General features: G+C 43.0%; 1 protein-coding gene across 5 annotated transcripts in view; it reads right to left on the bottom strand.

Moving 5' to 3' along the window:
• Positions 1-8727: 8727 nt before the first annotated feature.
• The window catches only part of stard3nl (STARD3 N-terminal like), a 42789-nt gene continuing 37003 nt past the window's right edge, over positions 8728-14513 (bottom strand). For 2 of the 5 annotated variants that reach the window (XM_078397583.1, XM_078397584.1), the window contains exon 8: positions 8728-11089. In XM_078397583.1, the coding sequence (XP_078253709.1) occupies positions 11007-11089 (83 nt within the window). In that variant the 3' untranslated portion in view covers positions 8728-11006. Of the gene's footprint in view, positions 11093-13781; positions 13881-14513 lie in introns of all 5 variants that reach the window. The other 3 variants (XR_013547173.1, XM_078397586.1, XM_078397587.1) reach the window with 3 other exon arrangements.

Below are 14513 nucleotides of genomic sequence, written 5' to 3'. Positions count from 1 at the left end.
AATGCACCATGGGTCTCTAGGTTCCCTCCAAATCACAAAGATTTTAAAAAATGTGTTGATAGTTTAATTACCTTGTCCAATTCTAAATATTGCCCTCACCCTGCAGGTCAGACATGTCCAAAGTCCGGCCCGGGGGCCAATCGCGGCCCGAGGTCAGATTTTATACGGAGCTTCTGTCTTAAAATTTATTATTTATGGCCCGCCAGCACTAACAGAATGAATAAATCATACAGGTTCAAAATGAAATTCCTCTTTTCACATCATGGTGGCAGCACCACTCTGTCCGGCAGTGTGAACCATGCTGTGACCCCTTGCCGCCAATTTCTGCCATGACTACTCTAAATAAAAAGTGGAAAATTTGTACCGAGGGCCGCCGCTTCCAGGAAAGATGGAAATTGCATTATTTTTTCACTGAAAACCGAAACAATTGTGTTTGCCTAATTTGTCAAGAGACTGTTGCCGTGTTTAAGGAATTCAATGTAAAGAGGCACTACGAAACAAAACATGCGAATGCATATGACAGGCTAACAGGAAGCGATCGTGCTGAAAAAGTAAATCAACTCCATGCTGCCTTGGCCTCACAACAGCGGTTCTTCTCGAGGGCCCTTGAGTCAAATGAAAACATCACCAAAGCAAGCTACGAAGTGGCCATGTTAATCGCTAAACATGGCAAACCGTTTACGGAGGGTGAGTTTATTAAAGACAGTGTCATGCAAATGGTGGAGAACATTTGTCCCGAGAAGAAGCAAGAATTTGCTAATGTTTGCTTGGCGGCAGCTGGAGCCGGTTTCCAGAAATGCGAACATTGGCAAAGAAAATGCTGAGCTTGTTCGGCTCCACATATTTGTGTGAGCAGACATTTTCAATTATGAACTTCAACAAGAACCATTTCAGGTCAAGACTCAGTGACTCCCACCTGCGTGATATTTTACGCATCTCAACCACTGCTTTCAAACCAGACCTGGCCTACATACTGAAGTCAAGATCTCAGTATCACCCTTCTCATTAATGTCAGTACCTGTTTCTTGGCCATCTGAAATGAATAAATTCTAGTTTCTGAGTATTTTGAATTTGCGTTAGATTTGATATGTCAGCTTTTTCAAATGGTAATAGCTGTCACTATGAAAAGCAACAAAAAAAAAGTATAAATACAGTACTGCACATGGACTTACGGCATTTATTGTATTTATCTTAAGTTGTTATGTTATGTTATGTTTTGATAAGATTAAGATTTATCTGCAACTTAAATGTTAACAGACAACATCTAATTTCCCATAAGTTACCTAATGCATTTCAATTGGGAGTGTTTGTCATACGGTTGTGTTTGAGTCTACATGGTTCTCAATATTGTTGTCCTCTTAAACAAAATATTTAAAAGTGAGGACTGGTTGGTTGCCCTGTTTAGGTACTCCAGACACCTGGACTATCTCCGACATCTCCCTCCCGTTTCTGGACCTCACCATCTCCATCACAGGAGACAGACTAGTGACGGACATTTACTATAAACCCACTGACTCGCACAGCTATCTGGACTACACTTCTTCCCACCCCGGTCCCCTGCAAAAAGTCTATCCCCTACTCCCAATTCCTCCGTCTACGCCGCATCTGCGCCCGGGATGAGGGGTTTCACACTAGGGCTTCAGAGATGTCCTCGTTCTTCAGGAAACGGGGCTTCCCCTCCTCCATTATAGATGAGGCTATACTAGGGTCTCTTCTACATCCCGCAACTCCGCTCTTGCTCCCCCTCCCCCCACTCGCAACAAGGACTGAATCCCCCTCGTTCTCACCTTCCACCCCACCAGCCAGCGGATCCAACTAATCATCCACCAACATTTCCGTCACCTACAACGGGACCCCACCACTGGCCATATCTTCCCATCCCCTCCCCTCTCTGCGTTCCGCAGAGACCGTTCCCTCTGCAACTCCCTGGTCCACTCGTCCCTTCCTACCCAAACCACCCCAACCCCGGGCACTTTCCCCTGCAACCGCACGCGATGCAACACCTGTCCCTTTACCTCCCCCCTCAACTCCATCCAAGGACCCAAAGTCTTTCCAGGTGAGACAAAGGTTCACCTGCACCTCCTCCAACCTCATCTATTGCACCCGCTGCTCTAGATGTCAACTTATTTACATTGGCGAAACCAAGTGCAGGCTCGGCGATCGCTTCGCTGAACACCTGCGCTCGGTCCGCATTAACCAAACTGATCTCCCGGTGGCCGAGCACTTCAACTCCCCCTCCCATTCCCAGTCTGACCTCTCTGTCATGGGCCTCCTCCAGTGCCACAGTGAGGCCCACTAGAAATTGGAGGAACAGCACCTCATATTTCGCCTGGGCAGTTTGCAGCCCAGTGATATGAACATCGACTTCTCCAACTTTAGATAGTTCCTCTGTCCCTCCCGTCTCCTCCTCCTTCCCAGATCTCCCTCTATCTTCCTGTCTCCACCTATATCCTTCCTTTGTCCCGCCCCCCTGACATCAGTCTGAAGAAGGACCTCGACCCGAAACATCACCCATTCCTTCTCTCCCGAGATGCTGCCTGACCGGCTGAGTTACTCCAGCATTTTGTGAATAAATACCTTCGATTTGTACCAGCATCTGCAGTTATCTTCTTATACTATATATTGTTCTTTATGTTATTTGATTCTTTAGATATGAAAGAAAGGCAAAATTGTTTTTAGGTTTTTCACACCTGAATGGCTTACAGTTGGGTACATGTTCATTTAAAAAATGACTATTGTTGTGTCATTGCAAATAAAATAGTTACATAACTGGATTTTTATGTGACTTTTATGGTTCAAAAAGTCTCGAGAGGGGCCATTGGCCCTTGGGTATTTTCACATTATCAAATCTGGCCCTCTTTGAAAAAAGTTTGGACACCACTGCTGTAGGTGAAACTGATGAGAAATTGATGAGAATGTGGAAAGAATGGGTTAAAGGGGAAACAAAATGCAGAGATTACTCTGAGCCAGCATAGATTCAATGCCTGCAAGGGACACCTTACCCTTCATAAACTATGAAAATATGGATTCTGTTATGCAGAACTCATGGAGCAACTTGTAAGCATCTGCATCTTTGATGTTCAAAAAAACAAATGAAATGCAGACAATGTAGCCAAGTTACTGCAGTGAAGACGAGATGAATGGGAAAAAACCCCAGAATTGACAGAGTAGGAAGGATCTATCAGTCAAGGTCAAAGTAGCAGCAGCAATCAGCAGTAGCAGCAGTAGCAGTAGCAGCAGCATTAGCAGCAGCATTAGCAGCAGTAGCAGCAGCAGCAGCAGCAGCAGCAGTAGCAGCAGCAGTAGCAGCACCAAGCTGTGTTGCTTGGGAAGTAGTGTGTGGGGATTGTGTGGGGATAGTAAGGAGTAAGACCTGTGTGATCTCCCGGACTAGTTTCGATCGCCTAGCTTGGGGTCGGAGAGGAATTTCCCGGATTTTTTCCCAAATTGGCCTGGGTTTTTTATCCGGTTTTTCGCCTCTCCCAGGAGATCACTCAGTTCTTTTGGGTGGGCGGTTGGAGCGGTTGGAGTAGCGGCCGGGCGGTAGGTTTAGTAACCGAGCGCGGGGCTTTGTTTGGAGAGTATGACTGCCAGGGCAGTTTTTTGTTCTGGGTGTCGGATGTGGGGAATCTGGGAGTCTGATAGTCTTCCAGACATCCACATCTGCGCCAGGTGTGACGAGATGGGGCTCCTAAGGGACCGTATTAGGAACCTGGAGCAGCAGATTGATGACCTCCGTCTGATCAGGGAGAGTGAGGAGGTTATAGATAGGAGTTACAGAGAGGTGGTCACTCCTAGACCACGGGAGGTAGACAAGTGGGTCACTGTTAGGGGGGGCAAGGAACAGAGGCAGGGACTAGGGAGTACCCCGGTGGCTGTACCCCTTGGAAATAAGTACTCCTGTTTAAGTACTGTTGGGGGGGACAGCCTACCTGGGGGCAACGACGGTGCCCGGGCCTCTGGCAAGGAGTCCGGCCCTGTTGCTCAGAAGGGTAGGGAAAGGAAGAGGAGAGCAGTAGTAATAGGGGACTCTATAGTGAGGGGGTCAGATAGGCGTTTCTGTGGACGCAGTCGGGAGACCCGGATGGTGGTTTGCCTCCCTGGTGCCGGTGTCCGGGATGTGTCTGAGCGTGTCCAGGATATCCTGAAAGGGGAGGGAGAGGAGCCAGAGGTCGTGGTACATATAGGTACCAACAATATAGGTAGGATAAGGGAAGAGGTCCTGAAAGGAGAATTCAGGGGGCTAGGAAGAGAGTTTAAAAAAAAGGACTTCCAAAGTAATAATCTCAGGCTTACTGCCTGTGCCACGCGATAGTGAGAACAGGAATGGAGTGAGGTGGAGGATAAATACGTGGCTGAGGAACTGGTGCAGGGAGCAGGGTTTCAAGTTTCTGGATCATTGGGACCTCTTCTGGGGGAAGTATGACCTGTACAAAAAGGACGGGTTGCATCTGAACCCGAGGGGAACCAATATCCTGGCGGGGAGATTTGCTAAAATAACTGCGGAGACTTTAAACTAGTACGGTTGGGGGGAGGGACTCAAACACAGATAGCTAATAGGCAGTGTGTGAGGCAGGAGGCAGAAAAGGGAAACACTCAGACCCAATATGTAGGAGAGAAAGAAGGGAAAAGAAATAAACTGAGAATAAGAAATGATGGGTCCCTTAAATGTGTATATTTTAATGCTAGGAGCATTGTAAGAAAGGTGGATGAGCTTAGAGCCTGGATTGACATCTGGAAGTATGATGTTGTGGCGATCAGTGAAACATGGTTGCAGGAGGGTTGCGATTGGCAATTAAATATTCCAGGATTTCATTGTTTCAGATGTGATAGAATCGGAGGGGCAAGAGGTGGGGGTGTTGCATTGCTTGTCAGGGAGGATATCACAGCAGTGCTTTGGCAGGACAGACTAGAAGGCTCGATTAAGGAGGCTGTTTGGGTGGAACTCAGAAATGAGAAAGGTTTAGCAACACTTATAGGGGTGTATTATAGACCGCCAAATAGGGAACGAGAATTGGAAGAGCAAATATGTAAGGAGATAGCAGATATTAGTAGTAAGCACAGAGTGGTGATTGTGGGTGATTTCAATTTTCCATATATAGACTGGGAATCACATTCTGTTAAAGGGCTGGATGGTTTGGAGTTTGTTAAATGTGTGCAGGATAGTTTTTTGCAGCAATACGTAGAGGTGCCTACCAGAGAAGGGGCAGTGTTGGACCTCCTGTTAGGAAATGAGATGGGTCAGGTGACGGAGGTATGTGTTGAGGAGCACTTTGGGTCTAGTGATCATAATGCCATTAGTTTCAATATCATTATGGAGAAGGTCAAATCTGGACCAAGGGTTGAGATTTTGGATTGGAGAAAGGCTAATTTTGAGGAGATGAGAAAGGATTTAAAAGGAGTGAAATGGAAATTGTTGTTTTATGAAAAGGATATAATAGAGAAATGGAGGATATTTAAAGGTGAAATTTTGAGAGTACAGAGTCTTTATGTCCCTGTTCGGTGGAAAGGAAAGAATAATAATTTGAAAGAGCCGTGGTTTTCCAGGGAAATTGGACACTTGGTTCGGAAAAAGAGGGAGATATACAATAAATATAAGCGGCAGGGAGTAAATGAGGTTCTTGAGGAATATAAAGAATGTAAAAGGAATCTTAAAAAGGAAATTAGAAAAGCAAAAAAAAGATATGAGGCTGCTTTGGCAAGTAATGTAAAAGTAAACCCTAAGGGGTTCTACAGATATGTCAATAGCAAAAGGATAGTGAGGGATAAAATTGGTCCATTAGAGAGTCAGAGTGGACAGCTATGTGCTGAGCCGGAAGAAATGGGGGAGATATTAAACAATTTCTTTTCTTCGGTATTTACCGAGGAGAAAGATATTGAATTATGTGAGGTAAGCGAAACAAGTAGAGTAGTGATGGAAATTAGGAGGATTAAAGAAGAGGAGGTACGGACACTTTTGAAGAATATAAAAGTGGATAAGTCTCCAGGTCCTGATAGGATATTCCCTAGGACATTGAGGGAAGTTAGTGCAGAAATAGCAGGGGCTATGACGGAAATATTTCAAACGTCATTAGAAACAGGGATGGTGCCGGAAGATTGGCGCATTGCGCATGTTGTGCCTTTGTTTAAAAAAGTTTCTAAAAGTAAACCTAGCAATTATAGACCTATTAGTTTGACGTCTGTGGTGGGAAAATTAATGGAAAAGATACTTAGGGACAATATATATAATTATTTGGATAATCAAGGCCTGATTAGAAACAGTCAACATGGATTTGTGCCTGGAAGGTCATGTTTGACTAATCTTCTTGAATTTTTTGAAGAGGTTACCAGGGAAATTGATAAGGGCAAGGCTGTGGATGTTGTCTATATGGACTTCAGTAAGGCATTTGACAAGGTTCCACATGGAAGGTTGATTAAGAAGGTTAAATCGTTGGGTATTAATAGTGAGGTTGCAAGATGGATTCAACAATGGCTGAATGGGAGATACCAGAGGGTAACGGTTGACAATTGTATGTCAGGTTGGAGGCCAGTGTCTAGTGGAGTGCCCCAAGGATCTGTGTTGGGTCCACTGTTGTTTGTCATTTACATTAATGATCTGGATGATGGTGTGGCAAATTGGATTAGTAAATATGCAGATGATACTAAGATAGGTGGAGTAGTTGATAGTGAGGTAGATTTTCAAAGTCTACAGAGAGACTTGGGCCTTTTGGAAGGGTGGGCTGAAAGATGGCAGATGGAGTTTAATGCTGATAAGTGTGAGGTGCTGCATTTTGGTAGGACAAATCAAAATAGGACGTACAGGGTAAATGGTAGGGAATTGAGGAATGCAGTGGAACAGAGGGATCTGGGAATAACTGTGCATTGTTCCCTGAAGGTGGAATCTCATGTGGATAGGGTGGTGAAGAAGGCGTTTGGTATGCTTGCCTTTATAAATCAGAGCATCGAGTATAGAAGTTGGGATGTAATGTTGAAATTGTACAGGGCATTGGTGAGGCCGAAACTGGAGTATGGTGTGCAGTTCTGGTCGCCAAATTATAGGAAGGATGTCGACAAAATGGAGAGGGTACAGAGGAGATTTACTAGAATGTTGCCTGGGTTTCAGCACTTAGGCTACAGAGAGAGGTTGAACAGGTTGGGTCTTTATTCTTTGGAGCGTAGAAGGTTGAGGGGGGACTTGATAGAGGTTTTTAAAATTTTGAGAGGGACGGACAGAGTTGACGTGGGTAGGCTTTTCCCTTTGAGAGTGGGGAAGATTCCAACAAGGGGACATAGCTTCAGAATTGAGGGACAAAGGTTTAGGGGTAACATGAGGGGGAACTTCTTTACTCAGAGGGTTGTGGCTGTATGGAATGGGCTTCCGGTGGAAGTGGTGGAGGCTGGCTCGATTTTATTATTTAAGAGTAAATTGGATAGGTATATGGATAGGAGGGGATTGGAGGGTTATGGTCTGAGTGCAGGTAGATGAGACTAGGTCAGGGAGAATGGTCGGCGTGGACTGGTAGGGCCGGACAGGCCTGTTTCCATGCTGTAGTTGTTATATGTTATATGTTATGTTAAGGTCATCGGTTGCTCGTGGCATCATCATCATCATATATATACAGCCGGAAACAGGCCTTTTTCGGCCCTCCAAGTCCGTGCCGCCCAGTGATCCCCGTACATTAACACTATCCTACACCCACTAGGGACAATTTTTACATTTACCCAGCCAATTAACCTACATACCTGTACGTCTTTGGAGTGTGGGAGGAAACCGAAGATCTCGGAGAAAACCCACGCAGGTCACGGGGAGAACGTACAAACTCCTTACAGTGCAGCACCCGTAGTCAGGATCGAACCTGAGTCTCCGGCGCTGCATTCGCTGTAAAGCAGCAACTCTACCGCTGCGCTACCGTGCCGCCCATCATTGATATCTTTTACATTGTGATGTTCCTTTTCATCTCAGCAAGCGAGCTTTTGTTTCCTCCAACCTGCCGGTAAGTGGTTATCTTTACCTGGTCAATATCTAATCCCAGCTGCTCTGCTGCTACAAAATCACATGAAATGCAGACAATGTTCCCCATAGCTGGATGACTGAAACTAAAAACAATACTCCAAGTGAGGCCTTAGTAATGTCTTGTGCAACTGCAACGTATACTCCTAACTTCTGTACTCTGCCCTTATCGATGAAGGCCAGCATGCCAAAAGCCCTTTTCACCACTCTGTGCACGTGTGTTGTCACTTTCAGGGAATTATGTACTGTTCTTCCAGGTCCCCCTGTTTTACAAAAATTCCCAGACCCTATTATTCACTGTGAGAGTCAAATCCTGGTTTGACTCCCAAAATGCAACATCTTGCAGTTATCTGAATGAAATTCTAGTTGTCATTCTTCGGCCCACTTACCTAGCTGATCAAGATTATTGATAGTCTTCTTCACTGTTTGCAATGACACCTATTTTTGTGCCATCTGCAAACTTACTAACCATGGCTTGTACATTCCCATCCAAATCATTGACAAAGATGACAAAAAGACCCAGCATTGACCCGAGGCACACCACTAGTCACGGACCCCTTGACTGAAGAACAACCTTTCACCATTGCCCCGTTTCCGTGAGTCATGATCTCCCACACACAAAGTCAATAATCAACCTGTCTTTCCAAATGCATCCATATATCACCCATGAAACATCATTAGGGAAGCTGCAGAAACATTGTTACGCATTGAATAGACATTCCTAAAATACTTCCCAATTTTAATTAATTTTTCTGTGGTATATGTTAATCCATAATCCATTTACTTCATGAATAAAACAAGCCATAACTTCAGATGCAGGTATTACATACAGCAGTAGAGAACTGATTCTGCATTTATTGATCATTTTTAATTCCAGCAATTATTTATTAACATGTTAAGTGGTCAAACTGTGAGATTGAAATAGGAGACAGTAATTTTGTGTAGAATTTGTCCTGGCATCAATACGAAGCAGGGCCATTCTGCCTCTAATTTATCAATACTCAATCTTGTTCCCACAGTAAAATGCCTATTTGAAAGGTAGCTGCCAGATTAGAAAAATTGAATTAATGGGTAGAGAGACTAAAAGAATAATCACTGGGCCATGACTTACTGTTAGTTCTGCAAAGGAAGGGATACATTCAGAATATTAACAGAGTTGGAACTTTACCTTAAAAATATAATTAGAATACAAAACAGTCTGAGGCCGCAGACAGAAAGAGCATGCCAGTTAATAATTGAACAATTACTCAATCATGTTGAACAAAGAGCCTGCTCTTGAAATCATTTGAGATAAAACAATGTTCCAATAATCTGAATGAAATTGAAAACAATTCTCAATTGTAATTAAAAATGGATGTCACACATGAAATATGATGCCAATTCAAAGCTATTGGAATAGCCACAAAGCTATTTAGTGTGAGTGCAGGAAAAATGAGCTGCAGCACATCAATATCTCACTGAATCCATTCACATTAAATTAGCGATTCACATAATTACACTAGAGCTTTACTGAAAACATTACACTAGGTTAAAGTGAGATTATGAATAAATTCACTTCAAATTTTAAATGTATTACATTATTTTCTCAATTTTGGACAGACATTAATTTCATGCAAGTACTCTTTAAATGCATTATATTATCTGCCCGCTGTTCTTCTCCAATACTAGACTTGCCCATGAGAAGCTGTGTAACAAATGAACACAAACACAATTATCTAGTAAATAGCGATATTAGTAGTTCACTTTCATTGTCTCTTGCAGTCCTGGGAAGAGAACGTACATCATTACGAGGTCTTATTTCAAAACAAACTTTTTCAACTATCTCAGAGTCTCAAATAGCTGAAATCTGATGTGAAATAAAACACAGGCTTTACTCCCTTCGCTGGCAAGAGGCAGCACTCTTTGTGAGTGGTGGTTTGGAATTCGAAGACCTGAATGCTGGAGACAGATTGTAAGGGATAGTAGGGGGAGATCTGGGTGAAGCCATTTATCTACAGGTCAAAGGCAAGCAGGCTTCCTTGGAGTGGGATAGCATGCTCTCTTTGGGCAAGGGAGGTTGAAAAGGCAACTGCCTTGCTTGGTGTAGAGGTCAGCCAACTTTGGTACAACATCACTGCAACATCTTGCTATTAAAAATATTTTCTACAGGCCCAGGATCCTGAGTGAGGAGTTAGCAACCGCTGCAGGTGCCAAGGTGTATTTTTTTTTAATTAGAGAACTATTTGACATTTATTACCGCAAATAATTAAAATGCTACTGAGTTTTTTTTTAAACTTCCACTGTTTCAACTATTAAAAAGCAAGAGATTCTCTAAACCAAGGACGGGAATTTTGCACTCTCTTAATCACAGGAGGAACTGGATCCCTGCGTGCTCAGTAGAGAGGTCAGCTAGCTAACAGTCTTCTTATAAGCTTCTGTAGAGAATTTGTTGCTATTGCAAGAATGACAAATGATTAAAAAATAATAATTTCCTCACGATGCCTGGAGAAAGTTATGACATGCATTGACTCTCTGGGGACATGGACTGACACACGCATGCAGCGGGCACTCATGCAATGCTCCCTTTCATACATACCTTTACAAATAAGGCAAAATCTGAAAACAGTTCAGAACACATTATAATTAACATGGTTTTCTGTGTTTGGCCCATTTCATTTAAAATAATGAAAGACCAAACAAAAATAATCAAGAATCATAGTGCAACACAATGCTTAAAGTGAACAGGCCCTATCGCAGCGAGCAGATAATCTGATCACACCCTTCAGTAATCCTTGAATGTTATTTTAAGTAGATTAACCCTGAAATTATTGATTTCAAACACAAAAAAAGATATTTTGAGATAATCTTGTGCAGAATGAATTGCACGATTGATACCAGTGGTTTAGTAAAGGCAGGATAAAGAAGCCATTTCAGAGATGGCAGAAGGCAGTACGGTAATGAACTCCCAACAGCTGAAGGGTTCTTGAGCACAGTGAATCACAGACTTCTTGCTACAACAATCTTGCCCAAGAATAATTCAATTGCCAGGCGAATCCTCAAACTCTACCATGTCAGAGATTTCCATTGTTTCTTTCAATCTGAACTTCATCCATGTGTCCACTGCTTTGGGAGAACGCAGAAAGAGAACAGAAGAAATTACATTAGAACAACTTCTTGGATCAAAACACCAAAGAGCAACAATGTAATCAATGCACTGGGGGTTGAATTTATATCACCGCTGATGCATACAAATGCAAAGTATAATAATTTCATCCGGCACCAGAGGGATTACAATAGTGAATTCAGTATTTAATACTGAATTCAGTATTGGACAATTCAGCATACAGAACCAGCAAGCCAGGGCCACAGGAAAGCAGATATACTACACAATACCCACACTAGATTGCAACAATTGCACTGGAAGAGTAGAAGCTAAGACTGGCAGCAAACACAAACAGAAATCCAAAAATATTCAACGGACAGACACTTCAACTATAAAAAGCCCTTGCCAGGAATTTCCCCTGCAACCGTGACACATGTCCCTGCACCTCCTCTTTAACCTCCATCCAGGGCCCTTGCATCGCTAATGTAGTTGTTGATGTATTGGAAAAAGAGCTTAGGGAGTGGGTCCTGAAACAAGACTGCTCCATCAATCCCACAAAGGACAGACAAAGCTTGAGGTTCACAGGACTAACTCCTGGGATGGTAGAGATAGACACAAAATGCTGGAATAACCCAGTGGGCCAGACAGCATCTCTGGAGAAAATAGATAGTGATATTTTTGCTTCTTTAGACCGATTGTTGAAGTGGGGGGGAGGACTGGAGAGAAAAGACCAAGCCAAATCAGGATTGGCAACAAATGGTCTCAGGCAGGGAGGTTCCCTGATAGGCCAATTGTTGGCTAGGGACTGCGCGACCCCAAGAGCTATACATCGTTGCAAACTTCTAGGGACAGTGCGATCCCACGAGGGATACGGTTTTGGGATCCTAGAGGGATACTGCATTTTGTGTCTATATTTGGTATAAACTAGCATCTGCAATTCCTATTTATCACATTCTGGGATACTAGAACTGGATTTTGAGGACAGTTCAAGAGGCCGAGCTTTGTATTCATCAATGAGAATGAGGGGATATAATAGAAACCTACCAAATTCTGACAGAATGCATGGAGGCTGATTCCCCTGGTGGGATATCAAACATGAGTCAGACTCTCTGGTTTATTTGACAAGGGATATAGGACAGAAATAAGGAAAAACGTATTCACTCGAGGGTGATGAACTTCTCGAATATGCCACCACAGATTGCATGGAGGCCTAGTTGCTAAATATATTTCAGGAAACAGGTAGATTTACAGGCATAAAAAGGTATGGAAGGGTATGGGAACAGCAGGAATATGGAATATGATCAGCCATAATCATACTGAAGAGATCAGGCTTGACGGACCAAATGGCCTATTTCTGCACTTTTCTTTAATGTGCTGCCTTAAAAATATTCAAAGAATCTTCCAGAGCCCTTTGAGGAAATATGTTTGAAAGACTATTCAAAATCCTAAAGATGTGGTGGAATTTCTTCTCTCAGAGTGTCAGGAATTTTTGGAATTCTCTACCGCAGAGAGCTGTGAAGTGGAGTTATTAAATATATTCAAGGTGGAAAGTACAAGGGACATGGGGAATGAGTAGGAAATAGCTCTGAGGTTGAAACTGGATTAGCCATAACCTTCCTGAACATCAGACAGATTCAAGGCATGGATTGGCCTCTCCTGTTTCTTAAGTTCTTATGATTTCACAATACCCAGAACAAACTATTGCCTCACCCGCTATAAATGGGAGACCCCTTGGTTTTAAAGTGATCGCTTGTTCTAGATTATCTCAAGAGAAAATCACGTTCCCCTCAAGAATTTGTGCTTCCGGACTGTAATCTCCAATGAGGTTTCAAATTTAGAGTACAATAAATACCAGTTATAGCAGTAATCATTAAGTTCATTCCCAAAGGCATTTGTTAGTTGTGAATCTAAAGCAATAAGATGCATGGGCTGTGGACCACAACAGGAAATAAAGACAGTTTGTACATTTCGACTAGAACACAACCTAGCAGTCTGGTGTCAGGGACTTTCAATGCTTTGAAGATATTTGCATACATTCATCGCAACAGTCTATCACCAGGTGCAAACAGTCACTTGGAAAACATCTGTTCTGTATTAGGAACTTCTGTATTTGGAACTATTGCAACATACATATTCTCCTCAGCCCAGTTGAAGTATTAGGAATTAAGTAACTTTAGTGACAGCCAGCAGCTGATTTGCTGCTCATCTGAGATAAACCCAGTGGATCAAGGGATTCACCATACAATTTCAAAGGAAAACAACAAAATTGAGGAAAAACAAAAAACGCCAGAAAAAATATGTCTGGCAGTATCAGTGGATGAAAGATTCCCCTGACCTGAAACATCCACTCTGTTTTACTATGGAAGTTGCTGCCTGACCTGCTGAATGTTCCTTGGTACTTTCTGCATTAGTTTCAGATTTCCACATTTGTAGGAGTTTTTGCTTCAAAAACTAATTGAAATGTTCAGCATATTTCTTTCCAAGAAAATCAATGCGTGTGGTCTTGGATGCAGGCAGAATGTCATAGGGCGGGCCAGAAAGGAGAAACAAAAAACAGTCAATGGTGGTGGGGATGCAATAAAGAGTGCTTGCAAATAAGAAACCCATTCAATTCCATCCCAAGATAGATGTGAGGAATATTTCAGGAAGACATCTGTCTTCCTGAATAATTGTGAAACCATGCAGCTCTCAATCATTTTATTCACTCACGGGCCTGTAGTCGAGCAAAGCAAACAGGAGTCAACTGATGCACCATTTCCCACACCTGCTAATGCACTGGATACTCAGAATCATCTTCTTCTTCAGAACCTACAAATTAAGAACAGATTAACATCAGTTTCCAGATCATAGAAACTGCCATGGAAATGGTTGTTTGGCAATTTGTATTCATGCCAGCAAAAACGACCTCTGGGACATCTATCATATAACTTTGGGTCTGGCGTCACAGATTGGACAAAAACAGGTTTCCTTTCCTAAAAATAACCAAATATTTTTAAAATAATCGAATGGTCCCAAGACCACCAGTACCAATGCTATATTTTTATTCCAGAATTCTTTAAATAACTAAATGTAATTTTGCCAGCTGCTTTAGTGGAAATGGAACATCTCCCCAACTTATCAGTTCAGCTTTCTATTTTCCTGTTATACCCAAAGTTCACAGGCACAACATAAATTCTCTACTTTTCATCAACATTCTGTGCTGTATAATTTTTATGACTCTACTAGACCAAGTGGACTCGTTGGGCCCAAACCTCTCCTGCATTGGTGCAGCACCCTCTCCTCCCCCCCTCCCCCTCCCCTATCACCCCACCCCCCCCCCTCCCCTCCTTCCCCTCTCTCCCACTCCATCCCCCTCAACCCCTCCTTATCCTCCCTCATCCCCCCGCCCCTCACTCCACTCCCTCCCTAGGAGATAGATTTAAACTTTAAAATGTGAATACT

This window comes from Rhinoraja longicauda, chromosome 4 (genome assembly GCF_053455715.1).
Source record: "Rhinoraja longicauda isolate Sanriku21f chromosome 4, sRhiLon1.1, whole genome shotgun sequence".
NCBI lineage: Eukaryota > Metazoa > Chordata > Chondrichthyes > Rajiformes > Arhynchobatidae > Rhinoraja > Rhinoraja longicauda.
Note: the sequence above shows the minus strand (reverse complement) of the source record. Positions and strands in the feature narration are given on the sequence as shown.